This window comes from Sus scrofa, chromosome 16 (genome assembly GCF_000003025.6).
Source record: "Sus scrofa isolate TJ Tabasco breed Duroc chromosome 16, Sscrofa11.1, whole genome shotgun sequence".
Taxonomy (NCBI): Eukaryota; Metazoa; Chordata; class Mammalia; order Artiodactyla; family Suidae; genus Sus; species Sus scrofa.
The window spans coordinates 38092201-38112688 of record NC_010458.4 but is presented as its reverse complement, the minus strand read 5'-3'; the positions used below and the strand labels follow the sequence as shown (position 1 = coordinate 38112688).

The 20488-nt window shown below is 37.7% G+C and overlaps 1 protein-coding gene and 1 long non-coding RNA gene across 24 annotated transcripts in view; one reads left to right on the top strand and one right to left on the bottom strand.

The window, feature by feature from the left end:
- The window catches only part of PDE4D (phosphodiesterase 4D), a 1509235-nt gene that overhangs the window by 1293846 nt on the left and 194901 nt on the right, over nucleotides 1–20488 (top strand). For 22 of the 23 annotated variants that reach the window (XM_021076868.1, XM_021076867.1, XM_021076869.1 and 19 more), the window contains 2 exons: nucleotides 9709–9745; nucleotides 18183–18256. In XM_021076868.1, the coding sequence (XP_020932527.1) occupies nucleotides 9709–9745; nucleotides 18183–18256 (111 nt within the window). Of the gene's footprint in view, nucleotides 1–9339; nucleotides 9603–9708; nucleotides 9746–18182; nucleotides 18257–20488 lie in introns of those variants that run through there. The other variant, XM_021076885.1, reaches the window with a different exon arrangement.
- LOC110257279 lies at nucleotides 7552–12407 on the bottom strand. The gene is made up of 2 exons (XR_002339686.1): nucleotides 9640–12407; nucleotides 7552–9562 (listed from the first exon to the last, which is right to left on the bottom strand). It is a non-coding gene; the product is annotated as an uncharacterized LOC110257279 (long non-coding RNA).

Genomic DNA, 20488 nt, shown 5'->3' with positions numbered 1-20488 from the left:
GTTAACTTTTTTTTTTAAATAAGACTTAAAAAAAATTCACTCTAAAGTTTGTGTTTATTCTCACCCTCACAAAGAGCAATGAGCATTCTGTTGGGTGAGCACCAGGTCTCAGCGTGGCATTTGGAAACCACTGAACTCTGCCACTTGCCAAGGGCATGACTGCCAATGAGTTACTTAAGTTCTCAGAACCGAGTTCCTTATCTTGAGAGGGAACATGAGCATCCATTTACCGCAGAGGCATCAGAATTAAATACCACGTGTCAGTCGGGCAGGGTCTCGTACGTAGTAGGCATGCAGAAAATGTACTGCGCTCATTCCTCTCCGTTTGATCACACCCTTCCTTTTAATCTACTGAATCATTTGATACCATGCAAATCTTGAAAAATTGTTGGACTAGCTACCCATAAATTTTTTCCCTGGGAGCCCATCCTGGAGAAAAACCAAGAGTGCAGGGCCACTGACGTTAGGAACGGGCCAAAGAAGATAAACTGGGAAAGAAGAACCTGTTCCTAGAACACAGAGTGAGGGCACTTGTGAAAGCTTGCTGTGTGTGCAGCCCTCTCCCCATCCTCCTCCCTCCTGGAAGTCAGCCATCAAAGTTTTGTGATGACAATTTGTGACATCAGCACTCTTGATGGGATCCCTTTATTGTATTGGCTTTTATAAAACAAAATAAATATGCTGAGTGAGTGCGTCCCTACATGTGCAAAACACTTTTATCATTTTAGAAAAGGAAAATCTGTTGCTATATAATTCTGAAAAGAGATTGTCTTTCATGCCATCATTTAACAAATTTGAGGTCATTTATTGACTTCATGAACATTCTCTAGTGAAACCTAAATTTTTGTTTTATGACAAAGCGGAGATTACACTTCAGACTAGAGAATTTTTGCTTATGTTTCATTAGCTCCAATTTCACTTACCTCATCTTCAGTGCGTGTAAGATGAGCATACAAGGGCCCCAAATAGAGGGGTTTTGATTTAGGAATGTTTGGGGGCAAATATCAGGCCTTCATTTTTAAAGCATGAATAAGGAGTGAGCAAATGATTTAAGTGTCAGAAGACCAAATAACTTCTTAGGTCATGTTCTATGATATATTTTCATTTTTTAACTTTTTAGGACTTTACTTTGGATAGCACTTCTAGTTTCACAGCCAAATTAAGAGGAAGGTACATAGATGTCCCATATACTTTCTGCCCCCATACCAGGGTGCAACATCTATTACAATTGATGAACCTGCATTGACGTATTATGTTTTCTTAATCTTATGAAATACACCTTAAAATGTAATGTATGCAAGGCAGATGTTCTTTGAAGGGTTTTTCCATTGAGTATTATAGGCTAAATAATACAGTAAATTCTCTTTATGCTGATAAAGATGGTGGTGGGGTTCCCCCCACAATAACTTTTCCCCTCCTCATTTGAAATACAGAGGCAGAAAGTCAAAATGCTTCCCCTAGAATTACACTCACATGCACACAGCAAGCATAAATACATTTACACATAGATATTTACATACATGTGCATATGCACAGAGGCATTTATTAAATATGACATGCTTGCAATCTTACTACAGTCTGAGTATGGACATATGATATTGAATTATCAGCCAAAACTATCACCTGGGTAGCAAACAAAAACTTATTTTATTTCACTTAATTTATTATTTTAGGAAAGAAGGACATGAAAATCAGTAGGGGGGTAGGGATTTTTTTGTTTTTCTAAGTCATTTGGGTAATTTTTTTGGTTTTTATTTCTTTTGCATTTATATGAGACTCTTCCATTTATTGTTTTTTTGGTACCTATCACCTTCATGAAATGGAAAATGTACTAGAGATTGAGCAGTGTTTTGGATGTGCTTTTGGCATTGATAAACACTGTTATAGATGCAGAACTGCCATGTTTAAGCACAGACCCACCAGAGTCATGTTGCCTAAATTTGAATCCCGGCCTCATCATACCATGGGCATATGACTTTTTGGGGGTACTTCTTAGGTCTTTCATTCCTCATCTAAAAAAAAATTTTTTTATAGGAGATAACCAATGTAGTGTGTTTTCCACAGTGCATGAATCGTAGTAATTGGTTGGTAAATATTAGTTATCATTATGGTTTTATAATCATCATAATCACTTGAAATTATTACCATTATTATCAGTTTGCTGGATATGTATACTCTGAATTTTTAAAATAATTATATTGAAAGCCCATTTAAGAAATAAAAAAATAATAGAAAGGGCCCATTACCATATTAAAATATTGAAAGGATCCCCAGTATAGGAATCAATAAAACACCGAGTGACTTTGCTGGGCATCAGGGAAAGAGATGTCAGGACATGTTACTACTCAAATCTATTAGGAAATTGCAATTCAAGGTGAAAGAAAGGGTTAAAGATACATAAGCTAAGCTGTTTCTTCGTAACATTAAGAAGATGGATGACCTCATTGACCTCTTTTTATAGACTAGGTATTAGCTTACCTGTCTGTTAAAACTGAGAAAAGGGCTGTAATTTGGTTTCTCCTTTTGGTGCTAGTATGGAATGTAAATACAAAGGTGATCTTCAAGTGAGGACAAACATTACAACTTGATGACTGATAACTGTAGTTAGCGTTATCAAAAAACCATCAAAACTGTGTATACAGACATGCACAAATGGCCTGGAGTTTGATATTGAAAATTTTCCAATTGGAAGATACTACCATACACAATACTGGATGGCTTTAATTTTGATTTATATTAAGTTACATTGTTTTTAGTTCTTAATAAATGTTGCTGGACATTCTTGCCAAAATGCAGGTTTTGGTAGTTGTAATTCTAACTGCAGGACTGAGATTTTGTGTAAAATGGATTACATTAATTCTAAGCGGTAATAGTGTCGTAGGGGAGAATCACCTTCAGGTGTGGCTGAGGTGGACTTTGTTTTATAAGAACTTCAGTCCCTGGGGTCCCATAAATGGAGGTAAAACTTAATTTTTTTCGACCTCCAGTGGAGCAAGTTCTAAACTAACAGACTAAGCAATGCAGAGAAGCTCTTTCCTTGGGTGAATCTGATACCAGTGAAGCAAAGTTTTTCATTTGCTGATTTGTTTTAGCAGTATATTGTCTACTAGGAGTTTATGGAAATCATAATACCTCCTTCATTAGTAACTTTAAAAGGGTCATTATATTCTTAAATGTGACATTTAGTACGGCTCAAAGCAATTATAACATTATTATTTTGGAAAAACAAATCATTAAAAATCATACCTATGGAAAAATGTATTTTCGTTTCACAAAATGTACTTGGTACCCAAGTTTTCCAGAATACTTTTATTGTCTAAAACCATAGTTTCATGATTTTAATTGAAAAAAGGGTAGCCACACTATGCTATATACCTGAAACTGATATAATATTGTAAGTCAGCTTTACTTCAAATTTTAAAATGGTAGCAAGATAAAATATGCAACATCCCCATGAATTTAGTACCCAATGAACTCAAATTTCCTGTGTAGTGTTTTAATATTTAGCTTTGTTTTATGAGCATTTTGTCAAAATAAGCATGTTTGTTTTACTAGGCTGTTTTTATTTATTTATTTATTTTTAGGATGTTTTTAAAAGAATGAATAAAATGAACTTAAATTTATATGATTATTTAAAATTTTAAATTTAAAAATAGATTAGAACTTACCTTTTAAAATGTTTGGATGGACATCTACTTGAAAATTTTAGAAATACCTAAACATAGGCTACAGTTGTTAGAAATTATTTAAAAGTGGAAAGGCATATAAAATTTATCATGATTCAATATATTTATTTTAAAAGCAAGATGTAAAATGGAATATAGGCTATGATTCTAATTGTGTAAAAAATCATATACTCCATAAAAATCATATGTAACATACATATGGTCACATACATCCAGAAAGAAAATGTTATCAATAGTTTTCTTTGCATGGCTCAAAGTTTTTCCTATTTCCCAAAGTTTCTATAGTTAATATGTGTTTTACATTTTATATATATATATATATATATATATATATATATATATATAAGCTTTTTAAAAGATCAAGTATGTTGTGTTGTGTTTTTTTTTAATTTTCTATCTCTGTACTTCTGTGAACATGGAAGAAAAATTCCTCCTGTGGCTAATTCTTGGGTATAGTCAAATAGGGCTCCTAGAAACATTTTTATGCTTCTGATGCATTTTTTTATGTTGGGCTTTTATGTACCTATCAAAAATGACATACTTGTTTCCCTCTCATTCTAAAAGGGTGGATCAAAAGTGAGTTGATGAATGGGTGATAGTTTGAAGTCTAAGGGAAGAAAGACATGAGGATTTCAAAATACCACTATCTGTGTGTTTATCAATTCCCTAATCCTATTGATAAACTCCAGAGGAGAATGTCTTTCTGGTTTTATAGCCAGAGAGAATGAACCACAGAAGATCAAAAAGTTTGCTTAAGATTCGGAAAGTAAGCCCATGGCCCTTCTTCAAAGCGCTGGTTTCTTAAACTCACTTATCATCCTGAAATTTGCAGTGCATGATATTCAGAGGCAGCAGGTCCTTTGTGGCCACTAATGCTTTTTAGTATTTTAGGATTAGAGGTCTTCACTCAATGAGAGCTAAACTTTCTTCTAATTAACTGCATCTCCTTTTCCTTCTGGGTTGATAATAATAAATTGTGGAAAGGTTGTTGCCTAGTGCATTTCAAACGCAATCTTGAAATGGGCTAGTTTACAAAACTCTTATTTTCATGTGCTGCTCTAGGTTGAACTTAGTTTATAAGAAGGCATATTGAAGCACTTGATTAGTTTCTGGATCCCAGTGAGGTCTCTTTGAGGGTTGGCTTTTTGATTGCACTCTTTCAGTTTCTTGCCAATGTTTATGGCATCTTACTGCTGAAAGAATGAGGGTAGGAAATAAAGCATGGAAGTAAATACTAAAAAGTGGTAGAAGGATAGCTAAGGGCAAAGGGACTAATTCTTGACTCTATTCTCATTCCTCTCTGGAGAAACAGAAAATTTACTGGTGCACTGTTGAGCCTCAAATTCCCCTGCCTCCAGGAGCGCAGGCTCAGAACCCAGCAAGGCTTCTCTTTGAGGGAGGAAAGAGGCTGTCCTGCCCCAGGGGCTAGAGGCCAGGGGACTCAGTTCAGTCCATGGTAACCAGGATAGGTGGCTGAAGAAGTCTTAGACAAAGATTTTTTTTTTTTTTTTTTCCCACTGTACAGCAAGGGGGTCAGGTTATCCTTACATGTATACATTACAATTACATTTTTTACCCCACCCTTTCTTCTGTTGCAACATGAGTATCTAGACATAGTTCTCAATGCTATTCAGCAGTATCTCCTTGTAAATCTATTCTAAGTTGTGTCTGATAAGCCCAGGCTCCCGATCCCTCCCACTCCCTCCCCCTCCCATCAGGCAGCCACAAGTCTCTTCTCCAAGTCCATGATTTTCTTTTCTGAGGAGATGTTCATTTGTGCTGGATATTAGATTCCAGTTATAAGTGATATCATATGGTATTTGTCTTTGTCTTTCTGGCTCATTTCACTCAGGATGAGAGTCTCTAGTTCCATCCATGTTGCTGCAAATGGCATGATGTCATTCTTTTTTATGGCTGAGTAGTATTCCATTGTGTATATATACCACCTCTTCCGAATCCAATCATCTGTCGATGGACATTTGGGTTGTTTCCATGTCCTGGCTATTGTGAATAGTGCTGCAATGAACATGCGGGTGCACGTGTCTCTTTTAAGTAGAGTTTTGTCTGGATAGATGCCCAAGAGTGGGGTTGCAGGGTCATATGGAAGTTCTATGTATAGATTTCTAAGGTATCTCCAAACTGTTCTCCATAGTGGCTGTACCAGTTCACATTCCCACCAACAGTGCAGGAGGGTTCCCTTTTCTCCACAGCCCCTCCAGCACTTGTTATTTGTGGATTTATTAATGATGGCCATTCTGACTGGTGTGAGGTGGTATCTCATGGTTGTTTGGATTTGCATTTCTCTTATAATCAGCGATGTTGAGCATTTTTTCATGTGTTTGTTGGCCATGTGTATATCTTCTTTGGAGAAATGTCTATTCAGGTCTTTTGCCCATTTTTCCATTGATTGATTGGTTTTTTTGCTGTTGGGTTGTATAAGTTGTTTATAGATTCTAGAGATTAAGCCCTTGTCAATTGCATCATTTGAAACTGTTTTCTCCCATTCTGTAAGTTGTCTTTTTGTTTTCTTTTGGGTTTCCCTTGCTGTGCAAAAGCTTTTCAGTTTGATGAGGTCCCATGGGTTTATTTTTGCTCTAAATTCTATTGCTTTGGGAGACTGACCTGAGAAAATATTCATAATGTTGATGTCAGAGAGTGTTTTGCCTATGTTTTCTTCTAGGAGTTTGATGGTGTCCTGTCATATATTTAAGTCTTTCAGCCATTTTGAGTTTGTTTTGGTGCATGGTGTGAGGGTGTGTTCTAGTTTCATTGCTTTGCATGTTGCTGTCCAGGTTTCCCAGCAATGCTTGCTGAATAGACCTTCTTTTTCCCATTTTATGTTTTTGCCTCCCTTGTCAAAGATTAATTGACCATAGGTGTCAGGGTTTATTTCCGGATTCTCTATTCTGTTCCATTGGTCTGTCTGTCTGTTTTGGTACCAGTACCACACTGTTTTGATGACTGTGGCTTTGTAGTATTTCTTGAAGTCTGGGAGAGTTATGCCTCCTGCTTGGTTTTTGTTCCTCAGGATTGCTTTGGCAATTCTGGGTCTTTTGTGGTTCCATATAAATGTTTGGATTGTTTGTTCTAGTTCTGTGAACAATGTCATGGGTAATTTGATAGGGATTGCACTGAATCTGTAGATTGCTTTGGGTAGTATGGCCATTTTTACAATATTGATTTTCCCAATCCAGGAACATGGAATATCTTTCCATTTCTTTACATCTTCTTTGATTTCTTTGATTAAAGTTTTATAGTTCTCGGCATATAGGTCCTTTACCTCCTTGGTCAGGTGTATTCCGAGGTATTTGATTTTGTGAGGTACAATTTTAAAAGGTATCGTATTTTTGTATTCCTTTTCTAATATTTCATTGCTGGTATACAGAAATGCAACTGACTTCTGAATGTTAATCTTATATCCTGCTACTTTGCTGAATTTATTAATCAGTTCAAGTAGTTTTGAGGTTGAGTCCTTAGGGTTTTCTATGTATAGTATCATGTCATCTGCATACAGTGACAGTTTTATCTCTTCTCTTCCTATATGGATGTCTTTTATTTCTTTTGTTTGTCTAATTGCTGTGGCTAAGACTTCCAAAACTATGTTGAAGAGCAGTGGTGAGAGTGGGCATCCCTGTCTTGTTCCAGATTTGAGTGAGAAGGCTTTCAGTTTTTCCCCATTGAGGATTATATTTGCTGTGGGTTTATCATAAATGGCTTTGATTATATTCAGGAATGTTCCCTCTATACCCACTTTGGCGAGGGTCTTGATCATGAATGGATGTTGAACTTAGACAAAGATTTTTAAACTAGGTATTCAGCATTTATTCAAAGATCATGTAAGCCTCACTTATTTTTTTTAATTTAATTTAATTTTTTTATTACTCAAATGAATTTATCACATCTGTAGTTATATAATGATTTTAACAATCCAATTTCACAGGATTTCAATCCCATAACCCAACCACATCCTCCCACCCCCCAAACTCTCTCCTCCAGAGACCATAAGGCGTTTTTCAATGTCTGTGAGTCAGCATCTGTTCTGCAAAGAAGTTCAGTCTGTCTTTTTTTCAAATTCCACATGTCAGTGAAAGCATTTGATGTTGGTGTCTCGTTGTATGGCTGACTTCACTTAGTGTAATAATTTCTAGGTCCATCCATGTTGCCAAAAAATGCTGGTATTTCGTTCTTTTTAATGGCTGAGTAATATTCCATTGTGTACCACATCTTCTTGATCCACTCCTCTGTCAATGGACATTTAGGTAGTTTCCATGTCTTTCCACTATTTCCTTGCAAATAGTGCCACAGTGAACAAGCCTCACTTAATTTTGAGAAGAAAAGGATAGGCTATTTTTTGAGGACATTTACCACTGAAATGCTGGGAATAATTCCACTGTGATGAAAATGAAACAATCTTGAGCTATTTGGCAAAAACAATTTCCGGGAAAGTCCAAAGAATTATCTCCATCACTAAAACTACAACTGACTTTCTTTATGCTTTGATGAGGAAATGAAGCAAGACCGATAAATTATCGTAAATATTGTATGTTCTAAATATATCTTTTACAGTACTTGGGAATGAAATACAACCAAAGATACACTTGAGTGTTTTAATAAACACTCACATACTTTTCAGTGTAGAGAGATCCAGATCCAGTGTAATCCATGTGAAAAATTAAGAGACTTATTTCCAGGGATTAATTTCAGAGTGATGCAGTGCTTTGGTCAAGATAACTTAAGTTCTTAGGACATAAATTTTGTAGTCAGACATTTTAAAGAATAAAATGGAAAGACAAACTATGCCTTGTGAAAATACCTAGATTTTGTATTAAATTTTTGTTCTCGAAATAATCTCTCCAAAGAACAGGCACCTTTCAAAGAAAGTAATTCTGGAACAAAAAGGGTGCAGAAAAAACCACCCTTTAAAGTATGTTCTGCCCTTTTTCTGCTTTTCATTTTCCCACACTTTGAATTTCAAAGATTCCCTGTGTAATTTGATTATGACCGTAATGACTGGTCTAATTATTTGTAACAATCCGTCTACTAACGTCATCCATAGGCTGCTTTGTGCTGAAGCATATTTCATGAGTGTTGTTTTAGGTCACTCAGGCCCTTTCCAGAATTGTTCACGAGTGAGTGAACAGTTCAGTTGCAGTGTTCTCAATGTCATGTCCGAAAGCTTTCTGTGTAGAATAATTCCATTCACTTTTAATGAAAGAGTTCCAACCAGCTAGATGAGAAATAGCATGTGGAGATTTTGGAAATCCTCTCACAAACTATTCATACTAAAAAAATACCACGAAAGAATTCTGGGCCCAAGTTTCTCACTTTCTTCCAAGTGGAACGTTGCACAACTTTCGTTGCTTTTCCCAGCCCCTTTGAGACACGTCATGCTGACACCTTGCTCCTGCATCCTCTGCATGGTGTAGCAGAGGTTGCCCCAGCAACAGCACACATGGGGTAACATTCTCCCATAACTCCGGCGGCTGGGATTGTGAGTCATTTGAAAAGTTTCGCTGGGTTTTTATTAGCGTATGATGCAGTCCCATGTCATCTACAGATCCGAGCCCGTCCAAGACTCGCACCCCATGATGCAGAACACCGGATGCTCATCACCTCCCAATGGTAGATGGTCCAGCGACCTCTCACCACAGCCACTGCTGTTGCTGGCTCCTTCCCTTGTGCCCCTCAGTAATACCTACCATAAGCAGCCAAGGGTGAAACTGAGGCTGTGCTGCTGGAATTCCATTTCTTCTGTTGTGTATCCTGTGTGCTTAACAAGTGGCAGTGACCTTGGTTGATGATCAAGAAGCCCCTCTTTTCACCCAGGGAACTGGACAATGGTTAGCATCCCAGAAGACACATCTTCATCCCTGTGACTGAGAAGAACATGTGTTGAAGAATAAGGATGGAATTACTGTAATTCTCTCTGGGGATTTATGAGTGTGAAACTTACGATTTAATATTGCTTGAAAGTGGTCCTCAAGTGATCAGTGTCGCCTAACGTGGGATTTTTGTTTTGCAGACATGGAGATGACCTGATTGTGACTCCCTTTGCACAGGTAAGCACAGCTTGCGGAATGGACAGACTTCTCACTCATCTGAAAATTTAATGGTGGGGGTTAGTTCTGGTTCTTAATTTCATTCTAAATCAGACACAAGTACAAATACAAATTACGTGGTTCATTCGAATAATATAAAAGCAATGCTAGAGCATGTAACCTTGCCCGTGCTGGTCTGTTTCCTATAAACCCATAGACCCACAGTGTCTTGGCTTCAAATTGCAAATTACCTAAGTGACATACTTAAATGAGACCACATTTCCTTAACTGACATAAGCACTAGAAGAGGAAAGCTATATCAGAGATTAAATTACATTTAGTATAATTAGGTGCATGACCAGTGCTTGAAACTCAATACTCCAATTCAACCTAATGCTCTATTTACTCTTTTTTCAAACATGTTATTTGTCCAAAGATGTAGCTGAGTGATGTATTTATGTTTATTTGTTCCTTTAGGTATACAAATCATGAAAATACTTTAACCACATGACAGAAATGCTAGAAGGTGAAAAAAAATCCAAAGAATTTTGGAATACATACAAAGCGGTCGATAACCAGATAGTCTTTGTATAGACCAGTGCTTCTCAACACTAGCTACACATTAAATCACCTAGAAAGCTTTTATCCCATGCTGCACCTCTGATCAGTTGAATCTAAAAATCTGGGGTTTTGACCCAAGTATCTATCATTTTTAAAGGCTCCAGTATTTTCTCAGGAAAAGTGAAGAGCCCCTGATATAGACAGACTGGGGACAGAATGGGATAAAACTGATTGAACCTGGGGCATGAAGCAGGTTTAAAGCCACCACTGACTGTTAATAAGAAATGTGAACCAAAGGGTCATGCAAATCATAATCAAGACTGTACTGACACTACCTCTAGTACTCCTAGAACCTCACTTAACTTCTCTAAGACTTTTTTTATTCAGTTGGTAAAACTGGGGGCTCAGCTGGATAAAATAGTCAGGCTTTAGTCAAAGCCCGTTACCACTTCTTGATAAGTGAATGAACTTGGGCAAGTGACTGAACTTGGGCAAGTTTGGTTTCCTCCTCTTTGAAATGACAGTTCCAAGACTGCCTGCCTGATAAGGTTATCAAGAGATTTGAATAATGTAAAATGTGCAGCGAAATTTCTAGAAAATAAAATACTTGATGAATTTTGTGTTGTTATCAGTAAGGATTCTTGCATCTCCAAAATGTCGTAATTGGCATTGTTTTTTAAAAAAATGCATAATGGGGAGTTCCCGTCGTGGCGCAGTGGTTAACGAATCCGACTAGGAACTGTGAGGTTGCGGTTCGGTCCCTGCCCTTGCTCAGTGGGTTAATGATCCGGCGTTGCCGTGAGCTGTGGTGTAGGTTGCAGACGCGGCTTGGATTCCCCATTGCTGTGGCTCTGGTGTAGGCTGGCAGCTACAGTTCCAATTAGACCCCTAGCCTGGGAACCTCCATATGCCGCGGGAGTGGTCCAAGAAATGGCAAAAAGACAAAAAAAAAAAGCATAATGGCAGCATTTGGATAGCAGGATTATGTAAGACACTTCCACTTTTAAAATTTTTTTATTGCTACAATTTAAACCAAAAATTTAAATGAGTCCATAAATAACAAAATACATAGTGCTCTTTTTCATTAATGCAGGCAATTAAAAGTAGAATACAACCACAATCCCTTTCAGAAGGTTAATGTCTCATTTGCTTAGGGTTTTGCTGGAGGTCATGAATTCTTTCTGATATTTATATTTCTGTGTTCAAAAATGTTGTATGTTTTCGTCATATTTTGTGACGGCAAAATCTTATAAAGCTAAGGATTTTAATTGGTTACTATTGGGAACCCATTACTTTATGTCTAAGAACTGAGAGCTGGATAGACAGAATAAATCAGGCAAAATAATCTGTAAATACCCATTATCAAGTGTAGAAGCCATCATTCCAACTTGAGTTTATTTAGGTAGCTTTTCTTGCTTTTAACTAAAATCTCTAGGTATTGGTGTAAGAAAAATGTATGTAAATATATAGTAAAATGTGAAAGAAATATTCTGAGTGTGATATTCTTTATCTTCTTACTTTAAGTAGTATTTATGCATCTCCAGCTAGTTGATCAATGCATTTGACTTGGATTTTGCTCTCAGCACTCTTAAGTTCTAAGGCAATCTTGTCTTCTCATAACTAGACATTTTCTGTAGTGTACTTAAAATCTCCAAAAAACTGATAGAATTTCAGTTTACTGAGAAATGCATATGTAAAATATCATGTAGTCTGTGTTAGTAAGCTATTTAATTAAATAAATGTGTACTTAAAATCCTTGAAATTGGAACTTTGAATAAAAACCAACTCTGGAATTTGTGTGTGTGGTGTGTGTGTATACACACACTTGAAAATAATCCTGGAATCTATTTAGAAGAGTTTGCCTATGATTAGCTTAATGACTCAACAACTTATAGAATGTGGTTATTGTCCCAGAGGCTACAGATTTTTTTAAGTGACTTTATCACAGTTTTCACAAATGGCCTTTTCCTAGGGTATATGGTCTAGAAAGCTATACCAGAATTTGAAAGAAGGAAGGAAGGAAGGAAGGTGGGAAGGAAGGAAGGAAGGAGAAAGAGAGAGAGAGAGAGAGAGAGAGAGAGAAAGAGAGAAAGAGAGAAAGACAGAAAGAAAGAAAGAAAGAAAGAAAGAAAGAAAGAAAGAAAGAAAAAGAAAGAGAAAAAAGCTTGTTAAACCCTGAAAGAAAGAAAGAAAGAAAGAAAGAAAGAAAGAAAGAAAGAAAGAAAGAAAGAAAGAAAGAAAGAAAGAAAGAAAGAAAAAGAAAGAGAAAAAAGCTTGTTAAACCCTGAACAGTTTTGCTAATGATGGAGCATCTTTGGGGAAGCCGGTAAGAAAGAAGGTCCAGTTAGTGGCAGTTTGTGTATAGCCTTCTCTTAAGCCTGATTGGATACCACTAGCTTATTTTGTTGGCCTAGGCAATAAGTCCTCAATTTTTTAATACAGGATAGAATAGTCACCATTTAATGCTAAATATTATAATGCCTGAACCATAAGGTATTTATGTCCCTTGATGTGATACCGACCTTATTTGGTCACATATACCATGGCCCTTTTCACCAATGGAAAGAAAACAGTAGATATTAGGTCACTAGGGAAATGTTCAAATAGACCAAGGAATTTCCCCCTTTCCCCAGCCTGTTTTGAGGTTGGGAATTTCACACTAGATTCTTCCAGTGAAAAAGCTATACTGCTTTCAAAATAGAATCTTTTGCATGAAACATTTAGAAAAGAAATAGAAGCAAAAGGAAGAAAAAGAAAATTTCCTGTAATTCCAACTCCCCAAATAACTGCTGTTGACATTTTACTTTCTATCCCTTTAGATTTATTTTTCTGTGTGTATTGTCCTTCCCATAAATCTTAAAAATGGGCCTCCCACTCTTTAAAGTTGTCAGTCTCTTTTCAATCCCATCTTATCTTCTGCCTCTTCTTGCAAACTCATTTCTTTATGCCTGGGTGTATCTCCAAGACCTGAAAGGATCCCTCCCTGTTGTTTCCCAGTCTTGGTTTCCTGGGAAGCTAGGGGAATAAAATATTAACTTATAAGAGAATTTAAGAAGACCTGCAAGGTCGTATTCCACTTTGATGGACAGGGCTGATACCTGCAACATGGTGCATAGATATAACCCACCAGAGCCCTCCACTTTTTGTCCCCAAGCCACACAGTGTCGGGGTTAGACATTCTTGCTGCTGAACCTAAACTCTTTCCCACTTCCAGTTTCTTATGGTTTCCCCTGTATGTTCAGAATCCTTTTGATCCCCAGGAAGATAACCTCTCTAAATGTTTTCTTTGTTTCCATTTAAAAATAAATATCGCTCCCATTTTTTGAAATCTTTTGGTGTGGGTATTCCATTAGGCTAAGCGTTGTCAAAAATGAATCTTAATGCCTTACCCTGTGATGATGCTCAGCGGGTGGCCTTTTTCTCCCAAGGGTGAGGAGTCACAATTTGGCCAGAGTTCTGTGGGGACCAAAGGTAGACCAAGGAGGCACAACACGTAGGGAACCCTGCTTTGTAGTGAGGTGCCTCTGACCCCACCTTTCCCATTATTTGTGATAGGACTACCTTGTAAAACTCAAAAAGTCAACCAGAATTCTCACCTGGAGGTGCACAATATTCAAAGAAGTAAACATCTTTAAGTAAAGAAAAGACAGGAAATATCCAGATATTATCTTGGATCCCTGGAAAGACCTCATGTCATTCAGACTAGAAGATATGCCTGATTTAAAAATAGAGGGTAAGAACAGCCAAGTCATCTTATCTTTACTCTTACCAAAATACAGCCTCTGGGATAATTTTAGGGAAAATGTAGTGGTTATTAACTCTGTAAAACAGTACTATTCCATGGTAATTGGACATTGTCAGTTTTTTTAAAGACCTTTTATGTCTCTTCCCCATTTCTCCCAGAAACGGCAATCTTGTGGTCTTATCACTGCATCCAGTAGGTTCTCGTTACCGCATTAGAAAGGAAGTCACAACATTTCTGTTGCTTCTACTTGTTAGGTTTTTTTCAATCGTTCATTAAAATAAATCTCAGTAGTATGTTCTAGGGATCTTAGTACTTTTTAGTTTGAACTATATGAAACTATCAAGTCAATCTTTGTTGACATATAAAAAGAGCAATTTCATATTGTTTAACCAAAACATAACATGGAAAGATGTTTCCATGTTTCCATATAATGACCTTTCTATCTTGTGTATAATCATTATTTGTCTCCAGTTTATTTTTTTTCTGGCGGTAAAACCAAGACAAGAAATTCTCCCTCCTTGCCCTACCCACCCCAAGGTCTGTGACAACTCATGGTCTGTGTTTTGGTGCCATCTAGTGGCGTAAAGTGTGGTTAGCATGAAAAAGAATCCTCAAAACTCTGCTTTTTAAGTGGGAATTTTTAACTTGAATGTTATTGCCACATCTTTTTATTAAAGCAATCTCTTTAAATATTTTCAAATAGTTACTGTTATATAAGTGTATATTTCTTTTTGGCTTGTATGTTCAAATGTTTAACTTTTTAATGAAGTCCACATTTCCCTGCCATTTTCAGTGAATCTTATTGGTTAATAAATGTTTAGAAATACCTAAGAAAGTCTGAGATTAGTGTGTGCAAATAGCATTTAATCCCTTTCATGCTCAAGTACATTTCTGTACAAAAATTTTCCATGACATTGTAATAATTTCTTTCCTAAAGTGTATTATTTTTCATCATTCCCAATGTATTTTAACCTTGACTGATTATACTTTTGCTTGGAGGGGCAGAAGAGAAAGAAATGACCTTCATTTTCTAACCATTGAACTGTGTGGGAGAAAACCTCAGGGAACTTTTTGATTAGCAAGCATTAAAGAGTGGAGAAAATTGTAGGAGCAATAGAGCCCAGACTCTAGCTCTTAAAGGATTGAATTCAAGGGAAGTGAGAGTGGCCCTGTAACAAAAACAAAGCATAATTGAACTTTAACTCAGGGCCTTATGTAAAACTGCCTCTAGTTCTCCACCACCTGCAGTAGCAGATGCCTCACCCTATGTCCAGCAGTGCAGGTGAGAGCAGGAAAGGCTAACATAGTGTCTTCATGATATGGACACCCAGGATCATCCCACTAGGCCTAGGACAACACCCTCCTTACAACATTTGTTTGGGACTTTTATTTACACTTCTGTTTGTACCATCTGTGTCATGGTGCAGAAGATCAAGTTAATACTTAATAAAGCCTTTATCAAATATTATTTGTCCCCACAAAAACAATAATGTAATACTTGCACATATAGGGGATGATGTATCTACAAGGGTACTTACTGCAGCAGTGTGTATAAAAATAAAATTTAGGAGACAATCTAAAAGCCCGTGAGTCGAGGGGATAAGCAGCTGAATGGAGGAGAGGCTCAAACAGAGAAACCTATTTTCACGTTTCATTGTGAAATATTTCATCCATATAAGAGAAGATCTCTAGAGACTTTCTAAAAGATAAAGAACAATACTAAAATCAACAGTTTAAGAAATAGAACAGTGCCAATATTTTAATGCCTCCAAGGGTCCCCCAGTTTTATCTGTTGGCCTCTTCTCAGAAATAACAATAATTTTGATTATTTTCTTTGTTATTGAGAGAGACAATTTACTTTTAAATGTGTACCATGTAAAGATATAGATTATGCAAATAAGTACAAAATAAAAATGTAATTTAAAAACCAAAATGAAATCCTCTAATTTAATATCTTTATTATATCTGAGGCAAAAACCTTTATACAGAAAAACAAGTGGAGTGTATCTTTCATGAAGTAATGCTTTCTTTCAAATGAGCACAGATCATGAGTTACCTACGGTCCTATTGCTGTTTGCCCAACTGTCAGATGCACTTACCTTAATTTATTAAAACAAAATTCTCAGAATTCTGAGGTTAAATTTTAGCCTAGAATAAGGATTGATGGGGGGCAATAACCTTAAAATGTTTTGTTAGTGTACTTAATATTCAATTCTTAAAGTCTAAATTCAGCCTGCATGATTTAATGACAGTGGGTCATTTGTCAGATTTCTTTCTGGATCATTCAAGATTTCATGCCTGATAAAAGACAGCATGGTTTGATGTCAGCAGTTGGCCAGTCGAATCCTCCGTCATAGGCAGGGTGACCTTTTGGCACTGTGAGCTGTTTATATGTGATAATGGACCAGATTTTTCCAGGGAGTGAGTTAATCATGGTTGGCACCTTACAAAACACCATTAACTCCTTCAGGGATAGTGCTGTAGGTCACTGTCCTGGGCATAAACAGGACCCCAGTGACCTACAAGAAGGAATGCCAGTTTAAAAAATGTCTGAGACGTTTTTGTCTTAGAACAAAATTTAGGCTGATTTTAGTCTCGGTCAGCATCCAGTGAAAAAAAATTCTGGGAACAGACCTGGAGCCCTGGTAACATTATAAATTTGCCCCCCATCTCTTGCATATTGTCATTAGGAGACATTAAGTAGATTCCCGGCATACATGCCCAATCATTAGTCAAATGGAATGTTGCCTTGTTGGGCTAATAGTCCCTGAGCGCCTTGTGTTTGCCAGACACTGTTCTGGACACCTTACCTGTCATCTCATCGCATTTTCACAACAGCCCTTGAGGTAGACGGCACTCTCCTGCTTGCCAGATGAGTAACTAAGCTTCAGATAAACGATGGAACTTGTCTGAGTTCACATGTTGACTGTAACAGAGCCAGGCCATCTGGGCTGTGATGTGGTATCTACAAAGGCATCTGAAATCTAAGTTTGAGAGAAACTTAACATTCCCATTGTCACCCAGAGGGCCTTTGACCTTAGCAACTCTAGGCTACACCCTGAGGGGAAACTTGCCCATTCTAGGAGAAAGTGGGAGGAGATGGTGCTCCCTAACTTCTGATTGTTTTGCCACTGTCCAGCTTCACTAGAATTAGAAAAAAAGGAAGAGCTATCAGAAATAGTGGGGCCTACTGGTCCTGCCTTGTGTGTGTGGATTATGTTGTGTCTCAGTAATCATTTATTCAACAAAATTTTGTGTCTTTCATGGGCCAGGCACTGTGCACATTCAGGGCAGTCTCATTTTATTCGAGACCTTATAATTCATGAATCAGATAACCTTCACGAGGAAAGGAATCTCTGTGTATTAGCTAGAGTAGCCCTGTGGCAAAAGTGCAAAAACAATTTAAAATGTACATAGTTTGGAGTTCCCGTCATGGCTCAGCAGAAATGAATCTGACTAGCATACATGAGGAAGCAGGTTTGATCCCTGGCCTCGCTCAGTGAGTTAAGAATCTGGTGTTGCCATGAGCTGTGGTGTAGGTTGCAGATGCAGCTGGGATCTGGCATGGCTGTGGCTATGGCATAGGCCAGGGGGTACAGCTGCAATTTGACCCCTAGTCTGAGACCCTCCATATGCAGCAGTTGCAGCCCTAAAAAGACAAAAAAAAAAAAAAAAAAAAAAGGGTGTGGTTTGTGGATTTTAAGATTATGGCATTCTTGGTTTGAAGAGAACTTGGTAAGAGAACTGTTTTACATTTTGCCCTTAAAGTGAGACTTTATGAATATTTCATATTACATGATTTGAAATTTGCATAAAATGCAATAGCACTCTGTATATTGCCTGGGACATTGTTTTTTTGGTGGCTGAGGAATCCAGAAATACTGTGGCAGTTGCTGCTCCTGTCACCATATTCATAGACCATGAGGAGAAATAATCCAGAAAATCTTTTTAAGTTTGCCCTCTGTGGATTTCATATGGATACATGTAAATGTCACCAGATGCTGGGAGGTTCTTCAGTAGTATATGAAACTAAGTTGGAAGTGGTGTCAGGTTTTCACTGAACAAACCAATTTTTAAAGTCACCAAACCATTTCAAATTTCATTAAAGAGGCCCTCATTTCAAGAAGTTTAAAGACTCCTTTTTTGTTGTAGGTCTTGGCCAGCCTGCGAACTGTCCGAAACAACTTTGCTGCGTTGACTAATTTGCAAGACCGAGCACCTAGCAAGTAAGTTATTTTCTCCCACTCCTTCTGGCTGGACCTTCATACAGTGTTTTCTCAATTTAATTGAACTCAAGGTGATATATTAGATTTCTCTGAATAGTTGCCATGTTGTCTAACCATTTACTCTAAGTCATACGATGTCCTGTTAATTTTCTATAAATACTGTGTGATGATGGTTCTCATATCAGAGATGAAGCAGGATGACAAATAAATATGATGATTCCATCTGTCAGAAATCACCTGGCATGATCAGTCCTCTGCCCAGTTATTTACACTCAGGGTAACTACAGTTTTGGCTGACTTTATAAATTAACCATAGGCAGAGAGTGTCGTCAGCCCTTAAAGTTAACCCCACTTTATCCTCTTAATTCTAAGGCAAGGAGAAGCATCATATCACAGCAAAGATCTCTAATTCTTGAGCTGTTACTGAACTAGATCAACAGCACCATGAAGATCCCAACAAAACTGGGACTTATAGGATAACAGGGGAAGCAATTGAAAGAGAGAAAGCTGAGATGGAAAATAATTTTAACCTGGGGGTTCTAATAAAGGTGGAAAATGAAAAAAAAATTTTTTTGGGGGGGGGAGTTCCTGTTGTGGCTCAGTGGAAACAAATCCGACTAGTATCCATGAGGAAGTGGGTTTGAACCCTGGAGTCGCTCAGTGGGTTAAGGATCTTGTGTTGCCATGAGCCATGGTGTAGGTCTCAGAAGGGACTTGGATCCCGAGTCATTCTGGCTGTGGTGTAGGCTGGCAGCTCTAGCTCCAATTCGACCCCTAGCCTGGGGACTTCCATATGCCATGAGTGTGGCCCCGAAGAAAAGCAAAAAATAAGAAGCCAAGGTTAAGTGGAAAACTGATTCACTTTTTCAAATGCCATTATTTTGACAACCTATTATAAAATAATATAATATTCTCATTAAGATATCACCTCTAGGAGTTTCCGTCATGGCACAGAGGAAACTAATCCAACTAGGGACCGTGGGATTGTGGGTTCGATCCCTGGCCTCGCTTAGTGGGTTAAGGATCTGGCATTGCCATGAGCTGTGGTGTAGGTCCCAGAGGCGACTCTGATCCCGTGTTGCTGTGGCTGTGGCGTAGGCTGGCAGCTCTAGCTCTAATTGGACCCCTAGCCTGGGAACCTCCATATGCTGAGGGTACAGCCCTGAAAAGACAAACAAATAAATAAATAAATAAATAAAATATCAACTCTGAAGAATTTTCCAGGAGGAAAAAAAAAAAGCATTGCATTAAATCAATATTAAGAGGACAGTGAATGAAAATTTAATTTGGAATCATAGCTTACCTAAACATACAAAAATGTTGTTGTGGTTACTGCTTCTTGAGCACTAAAAAAACAACTGAACTTTACGTCCCATAATAATAGAATCTATCTCCCAAATTCACATTTTCCATGATTAAAAAAAAACTCGGGCCATCATTATGTACATATACTTCCTGTGCCAGAACAAGGTTTTGTAAAAATCAATATAAATGCCACAATGCAAATAACTGGAATGAAAGCCAGAAGCTTCAACTGATTGTCACATTTTGCAGGTAATGAAAATTTGCAGTATTTTTACTTCTCAACTTCTTCCCTTCTTCATCCCCTGGGCTAACTGTGATTAATTCTTTAGGTTACAGCTTAAATATAACTTCATGTGGGGGCACTGTCTCTTAACGCTCAACATGCACACATGCCCACAGGTCCCAGCCTGCGTAGTATGCCTTTCCACTGCCGTATTATTGCATCCTGTAGTCACTTCTATTTTACTTTTATTTTTTTAGTTATTTATTTATTTTGGCCTTGCTTATGGCATGCAGAAGATCCCTGGGCTTGGATTGAACCTGAGCCACAGCAATGACCTGCACCATAGCAGTGACAATGCCAGATCCATACCCCACTAGGCCACCAGGGAACTCCATCACCCCTATTTTAGCACATTTTCTCAGTGTTCCTTTTGCCTCTTTGCTCGTCTGGGCACTCCTTCAGAATATCAGTTCTCAGAGAGCAGGGGTTGTATCTGGTTCATGTTTGTATTCCCGGTGCCTAGTATAATAATAGCCAGCACAGGTAATCACTCTGCACTGTTTGCTGGCAGGAAGAGTGACCTGGTGATGCCATGTGTGAAACCTGAGGGCGTGCCTCAAGCTATGTGTTCATTACCAAATGTGTCTTCCATGGTTAGTGGCCTCTCGGGGGCTTTCGGCATTCGGTTGCTCCTAGGGACAGTC